General features: G+C 55.7%; 1 protein-coding gene and 1 non-coding gene across 2 annotated transcripts; both read right to left on the bottom strand.

Moving 5' to 3' along the window:
• Positions 1-460: 460 nt before the first annotated feature.
• Positions 461-13,216, bottom strand: TSPO (translocator protein). Its single transcript, XM_019961941.2, has 4 exons — positions 13,073-13,216; positions 4,253-4,463; positions 1,675-1,813; positions 461-896 (listed from the first exon to the last, which is right to left on the bottom strand). Exons 2-4 carry the CDS (start codon positions 4,432-4,434, stop codon positions 708-710), a joined length of 510 nt encoding a protein of 169 aa, XP_019817500.1. The 5' UTR covers positions 4,435-4,463; positions 13,073-13,216; the 3' UTR covers positions 461-707.
• Positions 13,217-16,582: 3,366 nt separating this feature from the next.
• On the bottom strand, positions 16,583-16,655 carry TRNAW-CCA (transfer RNA tryptophan (anticodon CCA)). The gene has a single exon. It is a non-coding gene; the product is annotated as a tRNA-Trp (tRNA).
• Between the last annotated feature and the right edge of the window lie 3,443 nt (positions 16,656-20,098).

The following is a 20,098-nucleotide window of genomic DNA, read 5'->3' as shown; positions in this document are numbered from 1 at the left end:
CCCGATTCGGGGTGAGGATGACACCTCCCACGTCTGCATGAGCCGAGCCAGGGAGGGGTTGCCCTCTGCGTACCCATCCCCTCCCTGGTAAGGTGTTTGTCCCCGGGGGGCTGAGCCTGGTATTAGGCCCGGCACCCATCCCGGCTGAGGCCAGTGGAGGGCCATGCTTGGGGCTCGAGCAGAGCCAGGCAGTGTGCCTGGGCCCTTCAGGAGCCTGGGCTGGCCTTCCTGGATGTGTAGAGGGTGGACGGGACCTCCTCCCCGGGCTTGGGGCAAAGGCTGCACCCATTCTCTGCCCATGTCTGCCACTCCACCCTGGGCAGGCCACCTCTCCTGGAAGGGTCATGAGAGGTGTTAGTCTGCATCCCATAGATGACCCAGCCCAGACATACCCAGCCGGAGGACGAGCCCCTTGCCCTCCCCATGGCCGGGGGTCCCACCCAAGCAAACAGGCCATGGCCAAGAAGTTGAAACACTTTATTTGGCTTATAAAATTCCATGTTCTGAAAGCGAGCTTCGAGCAGGGCTGAAGGCGCAGGACGCTGTTTCTGGGGTGGGGGCTCAGCTCAGAGGAGCACCTCTGGAACTGCTGGTCACCCCCTGGGCTGAGAGCAGACAGGCGGCCTGGTGGCTGCGGAAGCCTGGGGGCCCCACCACCAGCAGTGCCTGACCCGCAGCGGCTGCAGTCCTCGGAGGGCGAGGCGTCCTCATTCCGAGAGCCGCCGGCCACTCCTCCGGACCTGGTTGTCCTGCCACATGCGGTAGTTGAGCGTGGCCGCAAAGGCCAGCCAGGCCAGGTACGGGTACAGCAGGCAGGCAGCCGGCGGGCTCACCTGGTGCCAGGCCATGGCCGTGGCTGCTGCCATGCCGCCAGTCAGCAGGAGATCCACCAAGGCCTGCAGAGATGAGGACGGGGAGGCCTGAGGCACCACGACCCACGGGGTGGTGTGCCCCAGCTGCCCAATTACCACAGCAGCAGAGGGCACTCTCCAGCCGCCTCTCAGTGACCTGGCCAAGCCCTGCTCCCGTTCTCTGCCTCAGTTTCTTCATCTGTAAGATGGGAACCATCACCCTTGCCTGACTGCCACATGGAGGGGTGCACAGCGTCAGCTATAAGGTGGGTTTTCCTGCACCCAAGGCCCCTGAATCCATGGAGCTTCAGAGCCCCACAAGGCTTCCTTCGTGGAGGAAAAGCAGCTGAGGGGCACTGGTCTGCTAAGAGCTGTGTTCTCTCTTTTTGGCCACACCCTGTGGTATGTGGGATCTTAGTTCGCATGTGGGATCTTAGTTCACCAACCAGGGATCGAACTCAAACCCCCTGCATTGGAAGTGTGACATCCTAACCACTGCACTGCCAGGGAAGTCCTAAAATATATTTATTTGGCTGCATTTGGCTTAGTTGCAGCAGGCGGGATTAGGTTCCCTGACCGGGGATCGAACCCAGGGCCCCCTGCATTGGGAGCGCGGAATCTTGCCACTGCACCACCAGGGAAGTACCCGCACCGCCCGCCCCCCGCCCCCGCTAAGAGCTTCTGAATGGACCAGGAGCCATGTGCCTCCCCTGCTCCCCACCTTTAGATCCTGGCCCTGGGGGGCTGGGATGTGGTACCTCATGTCCCCCCCAGGGAGGGGCCATCTCCAGGGACCAGGGAGACAAGCCAAGGCCACACTTACCCAGCCCATTTGTCGAGTGCCGAAGAAGAGGGGAGGCCATGCCCAGTTCAGAGCCAGCTGCCCAGCGTAGAGGCCCAGGGGAACCACCGCCTCCTTCGAGAAGCCCCCCAGCTCTTTCCAGATCATGTAGGAACCATACCTGAAACAGAGGCTACCGATCAGGGCACCAACAGAGAAGAGGCCAGGGGCCTCCCTGCAAGGCAGGAAGCCACACTCACCTCTGAGACCACAGAGTGATGACTCAGGCATGCCCTGCCTCTGACTGCTATGTGACCTCAAGGAACTTCCTTAACCTCTCTGGGCCTTTGTCTCATGGGGTCGCTGCGGAGATTCTAGTTAATATGTTGGCTGTGCTAAGGGCAGTACCCAGCTGCCCTTAGGACAGGTACTCAATAAATAATTGAGTAGGACACTCAATAAATAATTGACATCATCAGTGTTGTCAAGAGTGAAGCATGTACAGAAGGCATGCAAATGAATGTGCCTTAGGGGATTTGGGACTGGGCCTTAGGAGATAAGGATGAGTTTGCCAGGGTTAGGCCACAAAAATATGTAAAGGTTTAGGCCCATATACAGGCTTCCCTGGTGGCTCAGACAGTAAAGAATCTGCCTGCAAAGCAGGGCACCCGGGTTCAACCCCTGGGCTTGGAAGATCCCGTGGAGAAGGGAAAGAAAGAAAGTGAAAGCTTAGTCGTGTCCGACTCTTTGCGACTCCATGGACTGTAACCTACCAGGCTCCTCTGTCCATGGGATTTTCCGGGCAAGAATACTGGAGTGCGTTGCCATTTCCTTCTCCAGGAGATCTTCCCCATCCAGGGATCGAACCCAGGTCTCCCGCATTGTAGACAGACGCTTTACTGTCTGAGCCACCAGGGAAGGCTGTCCATTCCAGTATTCTTGCCTGGAGAACTCCCATGGACAGAGGATCCTGGTGGGCTACAGTCCATGGGGTCGCAAAGAGTCAGACACGACTGAGTGACTAACACTTCCAGGGGCATATGTGAGACCCTGAGTCAGCCTGTGTTACTGTCAACTGTCCCTCAAGGTCTGAGGGGGGTACTGGGGAGGTAAAGCAGAAGAGAACCCGGTCCTGGGGCTCCTAGGACCACAAGGGCAGTGATACCACCACTGACGACAATAGCTACTGCCCTCCCTCACAGCTCAGCTGGTAAAGAATGTGCCTGCGGTGCAGAGGACCCTGGTTTGATTCCTGGGTCGGGAAGATCCGCTGGAGAAGGGATAGGCTACCCACTCCAGGATTCTTGGGCTTCCCTTGTGGCTCAGCTGGTAAAGAATCAGCCCGCAATGCGGGAGGCCTAGGTTCGATTCCTGGGTTGGGAAGATTACCCTGGAGAAGGGAAAGGCTAACCGTTCCAGTATTCTGGCCTGGAGAATTCCATGGACCGCATAGTCCATGGGGTTGCAAAGAGTTGGACACGACTGAGTGACTTTCACTTCACTTCTTCCACGTTTACACATGCAGGCACCTTTCTGCAAGCATTAGCTCACTCATCCTCATGATTACATCATGAGGTGGGCAGGACTGTCACCCCATCTTACAGGTGTGGAAACTGAGGCACGGGGGAGAAGTGCTCAGAGCTCTTGGCAGGCTGTCGGGAGGTGAGTCTGCATTTGAATCCAGCTAGTCTGAGGCCAGAGGCTGAGCTCTCTACTCTGAGAGGTTTGCCGGGTTCCACAAATAGGTGATGCCAGACTGACGCTCTATCGGAATCTCGATGGGGAGGGGAGGCCTGGAGGCTGGAGCAAGTGGAGGCAGCGACTGGTGCCTCTGGACTAGGACGGTGAGGAGAAGGCGGGACACAGGAAGAGCAGGCCGACGGGGCAGGGCCAGGGGCTGGAAGAGGGTGCGGCCCGGCTGACACTCAGGACTGTCTTACTCCCATCAGGAGCCTGGGGCATCGGCCCGGTCTCCACTCTCTGCCCCCTACAGTCCCACTGGGCTGGCATGGAACCTGCCTGTTGGGAACATTGCAGAGGACGGTGGGAAGCGGACCAGTCTCCTGGGTGCAAATCCCACTGCAGCCAGCAGAGTGCGCACTCCCTCACCCAGTCCTGCATTTCCTTGGGCACCTCCCAGGTCTGTCCAGGAAGGCCTGTAGGGCCCTGTGTCCTCGGGAGGTCTCTTGTCAAACGAGGGGTCGTGAACCTTAACAAAGGCAAAGCCTGACCCCAGGCGGACGCCCAACAAATGGCTGCTATGACCGCTGTTGCTGTCACTGTATTGGTCTTGGAAGCATTCGCCTGCCCACGTCTGAACTGTACACGCGGGGCCGGCCTCTCCCTGCAGTTGTAAAAACAGCCAGAGTGCCAGTATGAGGTTGCCACCCCTTCCAGGAGGCCTCAGAGGAAAGCGTTCGGTTGTGCAACCAACAGGCCTCACAGCTTTCTCCACCTTCACTTGCCAAACAGGGCCGGGAAACGGTACCCACTTCCCCACAGGCACCTGGAGAGTTCACCTCTGGAGGAGACGCTCAGGCCGCGGGCCTGGGCCTCCCCTGCCCCACCTACCCAGCAGGTGGACAGGCCCAGTGCCACGCCAGCGCCCACTCCCACCTACCCCATGGCCGAGTAGAGTGTGCCCCAGATGGGAGCCAGAATCCAGCGGGGCGGGTGCCACGGGGGCTTCTGCAGGCTGGCGTACCAGCGGAAACCCTCTCCGCGGGTGTACTGGGCACCCAGGAAGCCCCCCAGACTGGGCAACAGCGTGAAGCCCACGGCAGGCACCCAGGGTGGGGCCATTGCGGCTGCAGCTGCGGTTCCGGAAAGTTCTGAAAGAGAAGACAGGGCGGGGTGAGAGATGGGCAGGCTCCAGAGTGGGGGGTGGGGCCTCCCCGGCATTTCCTAAGGACCTCCTGTGAGCAGACCTGCAGTGGGTCTGTTACCGGCCCCTCATCCCACATGGATTGAACAAGCAATTGATGGAACAGGCAGGAGGTGCAGAAAAGATGTGTGAGGCTGGGGGGTGGGGGGTGCTGAGTTCACCCTACAGCCAGCGGCGCCCCAGCCCAAGAGCTCCAGGGAACACACTTCCACCCAAACTCCTGCCCCCACCCACAAGACTGCTCTGATGGGCAGGAGCCCCCTGGGTGCCCCTGCCCCCGTCGGCTCCACGTCGGTCCCTGCTCCAGCTGCCAAACTCTTCTGCTCGCTTACCCTCACCCTTGACCTCGTGTCTCCTGGTAAATGACCCCTCCTCTCTGCCACCTAATTCAAGGCCAGTTTGGGTAGCCTCCATCAAGAAGGTCACCCAGCCCTTCCTCCCCAGGTCGAGTGCTGGTCTGGGCTCTCCGAGGCTGCGTCAGTCTACCCCTGCGCCCAGAGCTCCAGGACTTTCCATTCAGTTACTGTCATTCATAAGACAACTGGTATCAGACAGCTTGGCTCGAGCACCCACTCCCCACCAACGTACTGTGTAAAGTCAAAGTCACTCAGTCGTGTCCGACTTCTCTTTGCGACCCCACGGACTATACAGTCCATGAAATTCTCCAGGCCAGAATACTGGAGTGGGTAGCCTTTCCCTTCTCCAGGGGATCTTTCCCACCCAGTGACCTCCGGCAAATGATGGGACATCAACATCCTGACCTGGGTCCAGCCCAGTGTGGGTATCTCTGTGGACAGGTGTTGCAGCATCAGCCCACAGGTCTGCCCTGAAGTTGCCTCCCCTTCCCTGTGTTCAGAGAGGGAAAGCAGCCTGCCTGGGGTCACACAGCACTCTGGGGCTCTGCCCAGCTTGAAAACCTTACAGTTGTGGGTGAGAAGGGACAGAGTTTAAGGCTGATGAAGGCCCCTCAGCAGCCCTGAGAGGCCAGCAGGGCTCAGGCAGGAGTGCCGATACCACCACCCCAGGGCTGGAGTCCCCCGGGCAGGGGCCGAGGGGACTCAGTTTTCGGACTTGGCCTGTCGGCCACACCCTGTTGCCCAGCAGCCCCCAGGTCTGCACTGAGGACCTACCCGTGCCCAGAGAGCTGAGCTCACTGGGGCCGAGAGTCCAGCCGGCTGGATGCTGGGGGCCAGTGCTGCCTGGACCTGCCATGGGACCCCCAAACCTGTCAGCACCCCTGACTGGGCCTCAGTTTCCTCATCACAAAATGAAGGGACTGAGCTCCCGCTCACACACCCTGTTGGAGGGCCCGGGCCGTGTGTAGGAGATAAGAGGCCCCAGAGCAGGACTCAGTTCAGCACACTTGCTGGGTGGGGGCTGGGCACCACGGTGGGTGGAAGAGAATGGGCCCAGACCTCAGAGCGGGCACCCCAACATGGGGTCAGAGAGAAGAGGGTGCAGGAAGGACAGGCAGCACTTTGTCCCAGGACACGGGAGGGAAGAGGGGCCGGAAGGCACCTGGCATGCGGGCCAGCAGATGCAGAGACGAGGCTGTGCCCACCCGCAGGCAGCGGGGAGCCCTTGGGGCGCCGGGTGAAGGAGGAAGGCTGACGGGGGCAGCAGGGCAGCTGCTGGCCTGGAGATGCAGAAGCGCCCGAGACGCAGAAGCAAGCTCATTGCCCAGGACGGGACTGCAAGGGACGGGCCAACCCCCAAGTCCAGCTGGGCGGACTCTTTAATAACGTGACAACTGTCCTTAACATTCAGTGCAGAAAACAGAATATAAAGTAGACGACAGAATCATCCCGATTTTAGCAAAAAATAGATAACGTGGATACGCATTTTAAAGACGGACCTCCCTGGCAGTCCAGTGCTTAAGACTCTGCCTTCCGATGCAAGGGGTGCAAGTTCAGCTTGCTGCAGGCTGTGGCCAACAAAACTTTTTTTTAATGTAACAAGCACGTGAAGACGTTAGCAGCCGTCATCCCCCTAAAGCGAACACCTCCTGGGAACCACTGTGAGCCCGGCCTGAGCACCGTCCTTTCTGACCCTGCGAGGGGCTCACACCATCTTACCCGACCTGTGCGCGGACCCAAGGTGCCGAGGGCGGGGGCAGGGCCCCTCCACAAGCAGGTAGCTCGGGAGGCTACGGCCCACACTCACCAGCAGGACTTAAGATGCTCTGTTATCATGTTGCAAACTGTCTATAACGAGCACACTTTTAAACAGTCGGCCACATGCCACAACTAAAGATCCCACGTGCTGCGACTAAGACCCGGCGCAGCCAAATAAATAAAGAAATATTAGAAAAAAAATAAAAGGAACCGTCAGAGGGTGTTAGGCATCCGGCAGACTCCGGCTCTGCCAGCCAGTGAGTGAGTGCTCCGTCCCCGGGCCTCAGTTTTCTCACCTGTGGAATGGGGCCAGTGAGCCCACCACCCCCCCCCCCCCCACCGCGATCGCTGCACAGGTGAACCGTGAGGATAAACTGCCCAGGGCTGGCTCCCAACAGGTAAACCAGCCTGTGTTCCTCCCTCACCCCTTCCCACCCAGCCCTCTGGTTTCCAGGGGGCACGGAACTGTTCCTGGGGTGGGGGGTGAGGATCTGATCTCACTACAGCACAAGGCCCACCTCTGCCAGGTCTAGGAGAGCACTGGCCTGGTGCCGGTACCAGGGGGACGCAGAGCCCGGGGACCCGGCCACCCCGTGTCGCTTCAGGGGAGCCCGGGCCACCTTAGCCGCTTTCTCGTCTACAGCACCGGGCACAACCCTGCTCGGCCTGTGTAATAGATGTGTTGAAACCACAGTCGAGTGGCAGCCTTTGGGCAACCATGATGAGCTGCGTTCAGGGCCTGAGGGCTCCCCTAGACCGTGACGTGGGCTAGGCAGGTGGGAGGGCTTCATCCCGCACTGACTCTCACACGCAGACAGGGACACCGAGGCCCAGAGGTCCAGGGGCAGGCCGGGGGTCAGACCCTGAGCCGGGCCAGAGCTCAGGCCTCCTCAGGATGATCGTATGAGCCTTCACCCAGGACAGTCCCAATTTATGCCCACTTTGTCCCAAATGAATGCCCCCCCAGGAGTGTCCCTTTTACAGATGACCAAGGTTAATGCCACCAGTATAAGACACGTGTACCGGTTCAGGGAGGTGGACACACTCAACGTGGTATTCTTGCCACAAATGCAAACTCTGGTCCAGTCCTGAGAAACTGTCACAGTCCTGGCTGGAGGAACATTTGACCACATACCTGCCCTGCCCTCTAGCACTCTTGAAAAGGGCCAGGTCACGGAAGGCAAGGAAAGAAGACAGAAGGATGCATCACTGACTAAAGACAAGTAATAGCTAAACAGAAGGTGGATCCCGGCAGACGGTGTCCTGGGCCAACGGATGGTGTTAGCAGGGTTAGCAACAGGGTGTGAATTTCCTGGTCCCGGAGGGGAAGCTGGGTGAAGGGTGTGTGGCAACTTTGTACTACCTCTGTGACTTTGCCCTAAGTCTAAAATTAGTCCAAAATAAACATTTTTAAAAAGAGTATCCTGCTTTGGACACAAATTTGCATCCCGTCCTACTTGTTTCTCCCTGCATTCATCACAGCATCAGTCCCTAACCTCCACCCCTGGCCCCAGACGCCCCACCTGCCACCAAGGCCCCTCAGAGGCTCCTGACCATTTGGTTTTTATTTCCTGTTGCTTGTGATTCACTGAAATGAAAGGCATACACATGAAGAAACCATTTTAAAGTGCACAGTTCAGGGGCAATTTCATACATTTCCAATGTTGTGCAACCGTCTATATTAAGCTCCAAAACATCTCCATCACCCCCCAAAGGCCCCAGCACCCATGAGCAGTCCCTCCCTGATCCTCCTGCCCCCAGCCCCTGGCAACCAGCAGGCTGCTTCCTGCGTCTACAGATTTGCCTTTTCCCACATCGCAATTAGGTGGAACCACGCACTTTGTGGACTGTGGGGTCTGGCTTCTCCCACCAAGCGTGTTTTTGAGGTTTATGAACATCATGGCCTGTGTCCATACTTCTCCCCAAGGTGTCATGGGCAGGTATCACCTGGTCACAGCTCCCAGCCGGTGCCCAGGCTCCCAGCCGGTGCCCAGCGTGCCAGCTGACGGGGCTGGAGAGCCCATCACCCTGGCCCCTTGCTGGGCAGAACAAGCAAAGGCCCGGGAAGGGGTGCTGGCTCTCCCAAGGCCGCGGTGACAGAGCACAGCTTGAACCCCACACTTCTGCCCACCCGTCCAGGCTGCTGTGTTCATCTATGCACCACTGGACCAAGGGGATTAACGGGTCTGCCCAGCCCCGGGGTCGAAAATAGGTAGCTCAGATGCCCATGTGGAGACAGTCCAGACAGGGAGCTTCCTGAGGCCTCATGGGGATGGCCAGGCTCTTGAATCACCCAATTAGGGGACCCACCAGGCTGAGTCATGCTGGGCTGGGCAGGACTGGGCGGGGCAGCTGGCCCAGGCAGGCCTGAGAGGGACCCACTCTGGGATGGGCTTGTTCTTCAGTTGCTCAGTCCTGTCCGACTCTCTGCGACCCCATGGTCTGCAGCACGCCAGGCCTCCCTGTCCTTCACCAACACCTGGAGTTTGCTCAAACTCATGTCCATTGAGTCAGTGATGCCATTCAGCCATCTCGTCCTCTGTCGCCCCCTTCTCCTCCTGCCCTGAATCTTTCCCAGCCTCAGGGTCTTTTCCAGTGAGTTAGCTCTTCGCATCAGGTGGCCCAAGTATTAGGATTAGAGACCACCAGTGGTCAGGAAGGGGCTCAGGCAGAGGGGCAAAGCCACCCACCTGTCCTTTATTTGCTTCCATCAGATGGTGACTCAGAGCCCAAACTTTGGCTCCGTCTCCAACTTTCTTGGTGAACTCAGGCCAAAGCTCCACTTTGGGCCTCAGTTTCCCCTGACATCAGGTGGGTACCACCTGCCCTGCCTGCTTCATGGGGTCATGAGGAGACTCAAGCGAGGGCCAGACAAGCGAGGGGATGGGAGGGTCAGAGTTGGGGGCCACGCATCCCTCCAGGAGAAGACCCAGTCTCATGGCGCAGACCCAAGGCTGAGAAAATGTCAGCTGGTCAGTCACCCAACACTCAGGGTGAAAATGCTTCTGAAAGGTCTCATCCTTGAGGCCTGAGGCCACTGAAACCTCGATCAAGAAGGGCAAAGCAGAGCACCCAAGCCCTGGGGTCAGGAGAAGGCACTTGGCCTCTGGGAGTGAGCAGGGTGGGGAGGAGCTTGGCGGAGGCCCAGGCTGGGCTCACACTGGGTCAGCATCACTCCACCCAGCTTCACAGCAGCCACCAGCGAGGCGCCAGCCATCTCTCAACTGAGTCCCACACCGTCTCGGCCTCCAAGGCGCACACCATTCTCCAGGTGAGGAAACCAAAGCACAAGGCGTCACTGAAGCTTCCAGATCTGGGTGATCCTGAAGCCCACAGCACCCCTCCAGGCCCTGATCGGGGAGCCTGCTGGCCTTAGCTCTGGGTCATATGGCCAGTCACAACGAGGGCTGGGTCACCTCCCCTCCGCCAGCCTCCTCCAGCCTGACAAGGCCTGCCCCAGAAGCCTGCCAGGTCCAGGGCTGTGGGGTGAGCCCTCAAGCTCCTCCCACCCCACCTCAGCCACTCCACCCTCTGCCTGCACTCCAGAAGATTCTGTCAGGGCCAACAGCCTCACTGCCTCCAGCCTCAGGACCAGTGTCCCATCCCCGAGAGGCATCAGGTCCTGACTGGGCTCGCGGGCAGCAGTTTCAGGATGAGTCCTCCCAGGCCCCCTGGGGCAAGACCCGGGGTCTCTGGTCCCAGTGATGCTTCACTCCTGGGCTCTGTGTCCCTGTCTGCGAAGTGGGGGTCGAGCCAATGGGCCTCTGGAGGAGCCCTCTGCCCTCTGAGGCCAGAGACAGAGGGGGACGGAAAGCGCTGCCCCGAAACGGGCAGAGTTCTGCCGTTTCTGGGCTCCTCACCCCCGGGCTGTACCCTCCCGAGCTTATCTTTCCTGCAAGCCACCGCTGGTGGAACTGATGGTCCCAGGGACTTGTTTTAAGACTCTCCTCCTCTTTTTTTTTTTAATGACTCACAACTAATCCTCCTCATGATAAGCTCTGTTCATCTTTTTCATTATGAAAATATCCAGTGTAACAGACCACACAGTTCTAGAAGATTCTGCCTCCGGCTGGAAACCCGGCCGATGTGGGGTGGGGGCGGCAGGGGCTGGGGGTGACAAGAGGGAATCTGCTTTAGGGAGAATGACTGATTTTTTAAGACAGAGTGCAGACACACACGTTGCCGGCACAATAAAAATAAGTCACAGGAAATGCACATGAGAGACAGATTCAAAAATGAAATCGGGAAAAGTCAAAAGTGTAGGCAGCAGAAAGTAGGCTCTCCTCCGGCAGTGCCCCCCACCCTCCCCTCCCCAGCGACCCACCATCAGTGGTTTCTGGTTTCTGCCAGATCCAGCCAGATACCACTCGGTCATGGGCGGAGGGGCAGGCACGTGTGTGTACATGCACACACACACAGACACTCTGCAGGCAGAGAAAGTCGCCTCTGGGCTTACACCGTGGAGGCGGCAGGCCTCTGCCATCGGACCACGAGAGCATCTGAATCCCGGCCGCCCTGCTCTGAGCCCCTGGGCCGGGTCCTGGGTGAGCGAGTCAGGCCCTCCTCTGTTCAAAGCCCCCCTTGGGCACCTAGGATTCCCACTGAGCCCCCTTCTGGGGGTGCTGAGCACCTGTCTCCCTGCTCTCCGAAGAGACTGGCAGCCTCCCCTCCCTTCCTCCCCAGCACCTTTCCCAACCCAGAGCTACCAGGCAGGAGCGACCCTGCCTCCTGCTGCCCTGTGTGGGGTCCCCACACCTCACAGAGACACGGGGGCCCGTGGCCCTGTGCCAGGCACCTTGGGCCATGCTCCTCGTCCGCAGCCTCCTCCCTGGACATGACCCGTTCGGAACAGCCTCAACCCCATATCCTCAGGGAAGGCTAGAGTCCTGGTCCTCCTGCCGTTCACTCCGTTGCATGTGGCCAGTACCAGGGACCATCATATTTCATTAGGCCAGCAGAGAGACTCCCAACCCAGGCCAGGCCACGGGGCCTTTGCCAGGCTGCTCCGGCGCTCAGCACTGTGTCCATAGCTGGAACCCCCACTGTAAGCAGACAGGGCAGAACAATCCCCAAGGAAGAACCAGGCATGGCTCTCTTGACACAAGAGAAACCATTTTAGGACTGACCTGTTTCATGATGTAAGCCTGGCCAGGGTTCTTTGCCCTTGAACAGATCCCCAGTAATAATCTTAAGGGAATGAATGAACGAACAGGCAAGAGAAGTAACAACCACAAAGATAATAAGTCAGTTGTGAAGACTCCCAGTTGTTTCCGTGGTGAAAGTTGGCCTGAAACATGTTTTTTTTTTTTAGCTGTTTCGCAGAATTTCATCCCCACCCTCTCAATCCCCACTCCCAGCCAACAGATCGACTGGAACCTAAGGAACAAGAAGTTGACCTTTGCTAATCCCTTGTGATTTCAATCAACAGAAGCTTGGACGTTGCTGAGCTTTGTCCCAATTGTATGAATTCTATGAATTCTCCTCCACTCAAGCCCCTTTATGAATATGCACGGATGCTTAGCTGCCTGCAGTACAGGAGACCTGGGTTTGATCCCTGGGTCAGGAAGATCTCCTGGAGAAGGGAATGGCTACTCATTCCAGTATTCTTGCCTGGAGGATTCCAGGGACAGAGGAGCCTGGCGGGCTATAGTCCATGGGGTGGCAAAGAGTCGGACGTGACTTGAGTGACTAACACACACAGTTTTGCTGTGGGAGGAGATGCTGCTTCGGGAAAGCTGCAAGACGCTTTCCTCAGTTGTTGCAAGTAAGAAATCCTTCCTTCTCCCCATCTTTGGCTTGGTTGTGCCTTTTGGCTGGCCACCCACCAAGAGGCAAACCCAGTCATCAGGGAACACCACGACCCCTGCCACCAGGGCTCCCAGCTCCCACCTCTTTTTCAGGAGAGGCAGCTCACAGCTGGGGGGTCCTGCCCACACCAGGGGCGCAGGCTACAGTCCACGGGGATCTAGGGACCCGGTTCTAAGGCTCTGCGGGGCCTTCTCTGGCTTTGAGCAAATGACTTCCCCTTTTCAGCCTGGGTTTCCTCCTGTAGAAGTGGGGTGTCTCAAGTGGATGAGAAGCACGAGGTCTCCCTGGCATTTTGTGATCTCAAGGACCTGGCTCTGCCACTCCCACCCTCTGCCGGACTCGGAGGCTCAGCTAGGGAATGGGCGGGAAGCAGGGGTGCCTGGCCCCGGCGGGGTGCAGCAGGGCGGGGCTGCCCAAGGTCCGCCTCCCGCGCCCCGCATCTCGCCAGGATCCCGAAGCGCAGGAACGCGAGCGCCGAGGCCAGGACTGGGGTCCCTGCCGCCCCGGCCGCCCCTCCGGCCGATACGGGTCAGAGTGCTGCCCCGTGGCCTCCCACCGCTGCGGGCGATGTCGGGGGTCGCTCCCCGCGGGGGCCCCCTTCCCGCCACCCCCTCGTCGCCCCGTCCCCACTCACCAGCGACGACGAGGACTCGGCTCCAGGAAGGGCACTGCGCGGCGGGAGGTGGCAACCCTTCCCGGGGCCCGCCCTGCCCCGCCCTCCCGGCCCCGCCCGGCTTGGCTGGAAGCCCGGGCCGCGCCGCCCACAGCCCAGCGGGTCCGGGCGCTCCCGCCTCCGGCCGCTGCCTCCCCCGGGCGCGGGCACGAGCGGGTCTCCCGGCCGCTGCTCCTTCCCCCGATGGCCACCGCACCGCGCCGCGTCGCGCCGACTCAGCCGGCGCTGCAGGCAGGTCCCTTCTCCTCTTGAGCCTCATTTTTCCCGTCTGTAAAATGGGGCGATAGAGGCAAGAGGGGAACTGCAGTCGCCTGATGGCAGAACCTTAAACAGCCTCCTACACAGCCGCCCTGGGCCCCCATCTCCGGAGGAGCACCCAGTTCCTTTAGCTATCACCCCAGGACAGGAGCCAGAGCTGCACTCTTGAGTCTGGGCTTAGCTGCCTTGTGGCTGGCTTGCTCAGCCTCCATCCCCTCATCTGTAAAATGGGCCCAGCATGGCGGGACTGAGGAGGATGCCAGGTGGTAATACAGGAGACCACAGACGCTGGACATTCAGTGAGCATCACAGCCCAGAGGTGGCCTCCAGTTTGCCAGGGTCACTCTGATGAGACAGCATGTTCAGGTCCGGACCTTGAGCACCTCACCTCTTCATCTGCTGGTGCTGCTTAATGACTGCAGCCCCAGGCCTGTCCTGGCCCCCTTGGCGAACTTGGCCTGGCAGGGCCCCCTAGACGGCCGAACCACAATTGCCCACACTGGACACTAGAGGCAGGGAAGCGGGGGACAAGGTCAATTATGCCTGCTTCCCCAGGGCTGGGGTCTGACTTTCCTAGGCCCTGGCATTTCTGCCTTCAAGGGCAGCCTTTGACTGTGTTGATCTAAAGATAAGGATGAAAAAAGGATAACGTTCTCTTCATCTTTTTCTTCTGATTTTAAAAGAAATTACATTTTTCTGGATCCTTCAAAGTACCGGGGCCCAGGCATTGCGGCTGTTGTTTCTAATGAAGTGGATCTGGCCACGCCTCCCAGTGAGCTGCCAGCCCTGGCCCTCTTCCTGTAAGGAGGTGCCTGGTGGCTTGCCCCGGAAGCCCCGTGGGGGTAGGCATCGCAGCTTTCCTCCCGCCCAGCCTGGCATGCATGCAGGGCTCCAGGCCCACGGGGGAGCCTCCTGGTAGGCAGAGATGTCCACTCCCAAACCCTTGCTGCACACCAGGGCCAGGGGCGGGGGGTGGGGGGGCAGAAGAAACATACCCGGCCCCTCCTTTTTTATAGAGGAGACCCTACATTGCAGAGGGCCAGTGGCCCACGAGGGATTCACACGTGGGTCCAGATGAGATGTGGGTGCCCCTCCCGTGCTGGGAAGCCTCCCGTTAACTTGCGCCTCCCTCTGTCCAATCCCAGAGACCCCACCTGAGCCTGGTCTGCTGTCCTCCCTAGCTGGCCCCCAGCTCCTCTCTTGCCCCTTCCATGCCCCCACCCCAACCCCGGCTCAGGACCCTCTGTGGCTCCCACTGCCTTAGGATCCAGTCCAAGCCTTTCCCTTGATGCTCAAGGCCCCGACTCCCTGACCCGTGCCACCTGCATGCCTGTGCACACGTTTCCCCTCATCCTGGGCAACTCGACGTGTCCGAGACTGACGGCTCCAACACAAGCAAAGCCCAGTCAGTCCAGGAAGGAGGCATGGAAAACACCCTCCCAAATCCCAGAGAATGCTCAGAGAGGTGACAGGGTCACCCTGCTTGCCAGTCGGTTAGGCGCCTGCATTCTTAACCACTGTGTCATTCGGCTTCTCAAAGTATGATTCAGATGCAGTTATTTCCCTCTGTTTTATCTGTGTGTTTACTTTCTTACATGAGTAATTCATATTCAAAGGAACTGGAAAATATAAGCAAAAGGAAAAAAAATAAAGTCACCTACTCTCCCATCACCCACCGCGAACACTTAGAGTCTTCCTGTGCTTTTTTCTAAGCATATAGGCATGTGTTCCTTTGCAAGAATGCCTTCATGCTGTACAGTCAGTGGTTCTGTAATTTGTTTTCTTCCCCTTACAATAAATCAAAAACCTCTTTCTACTTCATCAAACATTTGTCTGCATTGTTTCTCTTAATTGTGGACTGTTTCAAACAAACAGAAACATATATAAAACAGCCCTATACTGATTCGCCTGCTAGAGAGAGTGGGCATGATGGCCAGGCCAGGGGAAGACCCCCTGGGAAGGTGAAACTCTCTGGGACACAGACTGGCCTCAGCCTCCCTAAGCGTTGACAAGAGTCCTCTGGGGCAGCCGGGGGGCAAGGCCGGGGTGCGGCGGCCCTATCAGCAGGTACTGCAGGCGGCGCTGTGGACTTTCAGTACAAAGCAGTCAGAGGCATGGGTGGTCTATCTTCTCGCTTTTGAGCTCACTGCGCCTGTGTGCAGATCTCAGGAGCACTTCTGCAGACACTTCTGTGAGGCGGAACAGTGTCCTTCACGGAGCCAGGCAGCAGGACATGGAGGGGAGAAAAGGGTTCATCAGACAGTGATCAAGACAGCCAAGGGTGGGCGCGAGCCTAGGCCAGGCTCACCGGATATTCGGCTTTTTTTCCTTGGTTGTGCTGGCTCTTCTCTGCTGCACAGGCTCGCTCTGGTTGCGGTGAGCCGGGGCTTCTCTCCAGTTGTGGTGCTCTGGCTGCTCACTGTGGGGTTTCTCTTGTTTCAGAGCATGGGCTCTAGAGCACAGACTCAGAAGCTGTGGTGCACAGACTTTGTTGCTCCATGGCATGGGGAATCTTCTTGGACCAGGGATCGAACCCGTGTCCCCTGCAATGGCAGGCGGATTCCTAACCACTGGACCACCAGGGAAACCTCCAGGAGGCAGTCTAAAGAAACACAGCAGAGGAGGTATCTTTTCGGAGATCTTGAGTTCTATCCCATGGCTGACTTGAAGGATGCTTGACTGAGTGACAATTCAAAGTCGGAGATCCTTGCCCCGTGGCATCATGAGGACATACTGATGAGCCAGCTGAAGCCCTTCTGCATTCTGAGCCTTTCTGTGTAAAACCTGTTTTGTTCTTCATGGGCAGTTTTAAGCTTTTCGTCCCCAGAGTTCTGGAATTCTATACTGATAACTCCTCGACGTGGGTCTAATTTCATCCTTGGTGCCAGCTTTTGGGATGTTCATATCCTTTATTTTTTCAGAATTTTAAAGTTTTGGTTTCCTTCCCTCCAACTTCTCACTTCTCTTTCTTGAATCCCTGTTACTCAGAATCCTGGACTTCCTGGGCTGGTTTCTAACTTCCTTTCTTCTTCTCAGAATTTGCTTTTTTAAAAAAAAAAAGAAAAAGGAAAAACTTTTGTGAAGTTTCTTCAACTTTCTCTTCCTGGCCCTCTATTGATTTTTTAATTTTTTTAAAAAATATTTATTTATTTATTTGTACCAGGTCTTTACTTGCAGCATGCAAACTCTTTAGTTGTGGCATATGGGATCTAGTTCCCTGACCAGGGATCGAACCTGGGTCCCCTGCACTGGGAGCATGGAGTCTTAGCCACTGGACCACCAGGGAAGTCCCTAAGTTTTTTACTTAATTTTTTTTTTTTTTTGCATGTGGGATCTTAGTTAGCTGACCAGGGATCAAACCAGTGCCCCCTCCATTGGAAGCATGGAGCCTCAGGCAAGGGACCTCCAGGGAAATCCCTCTGTTGATTTTTTTAAAATTCTGCTGTCTTATTTGTTATTTCCAAGGCACTGTTTTTTTGCGTGTTTGTTTGTTTGTTTTCTGAATGTTCTTAAAAAAAAAAACAACTTCCTGTTTTTTTTTTCATTGACGCAATGGCTTCACTTACCTCTCAGTTATCAAGGGTAATTTTCTTAAAACAATTACTTTCTTCTCTCAAGATTGTCCTTGATTCCTATCAGAGATGCAGAAGAGATGTTCAGGTTAAGACATGAACAGAGGACACGCTGTGTTATTTTTTATTTTATACTGTTGCTATTATTTATTTTTGTTATTGTTGTTATTTTTTACTCTTTGCCACACTGCCCAGTTGCAGAATCTTAGGTTCAATCCCCACCAGGGACTGAGCATGGACCACAACAGTGAAAGCACCCAGCCCTAACCACGGGGCCACCGGGGAATTCCCACGTTGCCGTTGTCTTATTTATTTATTTTTCTGTATGTTAGAGGCTTTCCTCAGATGTTTGAGGATGTTTGGCTGGCTGCTCATGATTAGAAGAAAAAAGAAAATAAGTCTACACATGGTATATGTTGAATTAGCTTCACTGTGAGTTGAACTTGGCGGCTGTTCGGTAACTTCCTGGTCTGTCAGTATCCTCATTTATTTGTTAGATATTTGTTTGTTTATTTCTGGCTGTCAGGTCTCAGTTGCAGCCTGTGAGATCTTCTGTTGTGGCACGCAGGCTCAAGGGCAGCTTTCTTCAGAGAGTTACTTTCTTTTCTCATGACAGTCTCTGATTCCTATGCATTGTTGTTATTTTTTGTAGCTCTGCTCAGCTTGAAGAATCTTAGATTGTGGCAGCCAGGGATCCAACCATCATCCCCTGCATTGGAAGGCAGATTCTTAACCACTGTCACTAACCACCAGGGACATCCGCGTCAGTATCTTCAGGATTTTCCTCTTGGACTGGTCACAGTCTCCAAAGGCCCTCCAGCTCTTGCCTGGAGGGTAGGGGTCTGACTGAACAATTCTGGGAGCCCAGCTGGGGAGAGCATGGGCAGAATCTCTGCATTCAGCAGTCAGTATCCACTGTTCCGGGACAGTCCTCACATTTACCCCTGTCCCCTGCTTGCCCAGCCTTTAGCAGAGCTAAGAATTTGCCAGAATGAGGGAGAGGTAGAGACAGGAAAGATATCTAAAGATCTGTCCTCTTCAAAGACACCTTCAAATAGTTCTCTTTATTTCAGCCTTTTTAACCCTTAGATCTACAAGTGGCTACCGCTGCCAGTTCCTAAGCATTTGAGAATTCTGTTGTATGAATAAGGGCTGGTTCTCAGCTCTCAGCTGTCTGCAGTCTGCTAAATCAGGTAATACTGGGCATCCTGCTTTCTAGCTGGAAGAGATTCTGTTGCTAGGGCCCCCTTTCCTGTTCTCTCTGTTTTGTGTCCAGCCCCGGCTGATCCAGGGTATTCGAAGGGGAGACGGACGGCGTTGGCGACTATTTAAATATTCATCAAAGATATAAAGAGTAATAGAATGAGGATAGCTCAGTAGGAAAATTCAGTGGAGAAAAGAGGCTGAGTAGCTTGGTTTACGCAGGAGACCAATAAAACTTCAAGACAAGAAGTTTGCACCACTTACGTAGGCCGCAGGCGTCCTTCCGTTCTCCCGAAGGAGAGGAGACACTGAGGCCTCCCCGGTCGGATCTTAGAAGCCCAGGCATAATTAGTAAGCATGGCGGGTTCCGCGCTCCAGATGGAGACTCAGCCAGAGTGAGAGAGAGAGTGACATGGGGAGACCAGTATTTTGAGAAACTGATCCCAATTCTTTGTTTTCCAGAGTCTGTTTTTATACACTGAGATGTTATACAAAAGTCATGCGGGGACAGGAAAAGTCAGGTGCTTCACACAAATGTATACAGAGGTCTTAGGGGTGTTACATCATCTTCTGGCCAGGGGGGCCTGCTGACAATTTACGACCCTCTCCTTGTGACAGTGGTCAGTCAACCAGAACAATTTTTTCTCCAAGGGTGATTATTCTTAAAACAGACGCCACCCAAATAAAGTTACATTCCTATAGGGTGAGGGTGTAGTGGGTTTTAGTTAAGGAAAGAATTTACTTAGCCTAAGGTCTAATGTGATTTATATCAAAGGTTAATACTTATTTCTTCTATATATTCATTAATGTGTGTAAGGGCAGGGGATGTGGAGTCTTAGCAACAAACATTGGCTCAACAAATGAAAAACCCTTCACCAATACAATTTCTAATCAGCCCACTATACTTATACTAATGGTTTTCTAACTTTTCTAAGGAACCTGTTTTTAGAAGGTTTAAAGCACCTCGTGCCTCTCACGATTGGGAGGCTGTGAACAATCACATGTGGCCGGACAAGCCTGTCAGGCAGGCTAGAGAACCTTCAGAGGAGTTTGTAGGTTGAAACACTCCTATCACGCCCAGGAATTATTATTAACTGGAGCTCTAAGTTAACTCCTTCTCCGAAAGAGGTGGTGGGGGACAGCCCCCCGTAAAGTCAGAGGTGTAGGTGAGAGCACAAAGTAGTAAAGTAGGCAGGCTCTGGTTATGGGGGTAGATGCTCGAGAATTTCCAGGGGGACTCCTGAGGCTCCATCCCGCCTTTGCGAATGTCGAGCCTCCTTCCTCATGACCTTTGCCATGGGCGGAGTGCCTCACGCCAGCCCCCAACAGTTTATGTCTTTAAAAGATTCCTCTTTTGTGGGTTGATGGGCTTCTGGGGGCAGCATGTCCTCTGTTCATGTCTTAACCTGAACATCTCTTCCACATCTTTGAGGACACAGCATTGTATGGACTTACCATCATTAGCTAATCACCTCTAATTGGATATGCACCTCATTTCCATCTTTTCTGTGTCAAAAGCAAGGGGCCTGCACATGTCCTAAGAGCTATGTCTTTGCTCATCTGATTCTTTTCTCAGGACAAACCCACTTGGGAGATTTGATGATGTGAGTCCACCTAGATCTTTCTCAGTCTGAGATGTGTGTGTGTGTGTGTGTGTGTGTGTGTGTGTGTGTGTGTCCAGAGCTCCTTAGAGGCTGGCAGGGGAGGAAAGGGGTGTAGATACAGGTGAGTTCAGAATTAGATTCTCTCTAACCCAGTCTGGCACCACCACCCAGAAACCAGATAATCCCAATCTCCAGTCCTCCTTCTGTCACTAACCATCTGCCACTCAACCTTTGAGACTTTGTGTGAAAAGTGAAAGTGAAAGTCGCTCAGTTGTGTCCAACTCTGTGACCCCATGGACTGTAGCCTACCAGGTTCCTCTGTCTACGGAATTTTCCAGGCCAGAATACTG

The sequence above is a fragment of the Bos indicus genome, chromosome 5 (genome assembly GCF_029378745.1).
Source record: "Bos indicus isolate NIAB-ARS_2022 breed Sahiwal x Tharparkar chromosome 5, NIAB-ARS_B.indTharparkar_mat_pri_1.0, whole genome shotgun sequence".
In the NCBI taxonomy this organism is placed as follows: Eukaryota; Metazoa; Chordata; class Mammalia; order Artiodactyla; family Bovidae; genus Bos; species Bos indicus.
This window is presented reverse-complemented; position numbering and strand designations above follow the sequence as displayed.

What these genes read in the sequence shown, in the direction of transcription:
- TSPO (XM_019961941.2), bottom strand. Translation starts at nt 4,434, where the DNA reads ATGGCCCCACCCTGGGTGCCTGCCGTGGGCTTCACGCTGTTGCCCAGT. An exon ending in ACACTCTACTCGGCCATGGG is followed by an intron (nt 1,814 to 4,252) that starts GTAGGTGGGAGT and finishes CCTCTGTTTCAG; the next exon opens with GTATGGTTCCTACATGATCT. An exon ending in GCACTCGACAAATGGGCTGG is followed by an intron (nt 897 to 1,674) that starts GTAAGTGTGGCC and finishes TCATCTCTGCAG; the next exon opens with GCCTTGGTGGATCTCCTGCT.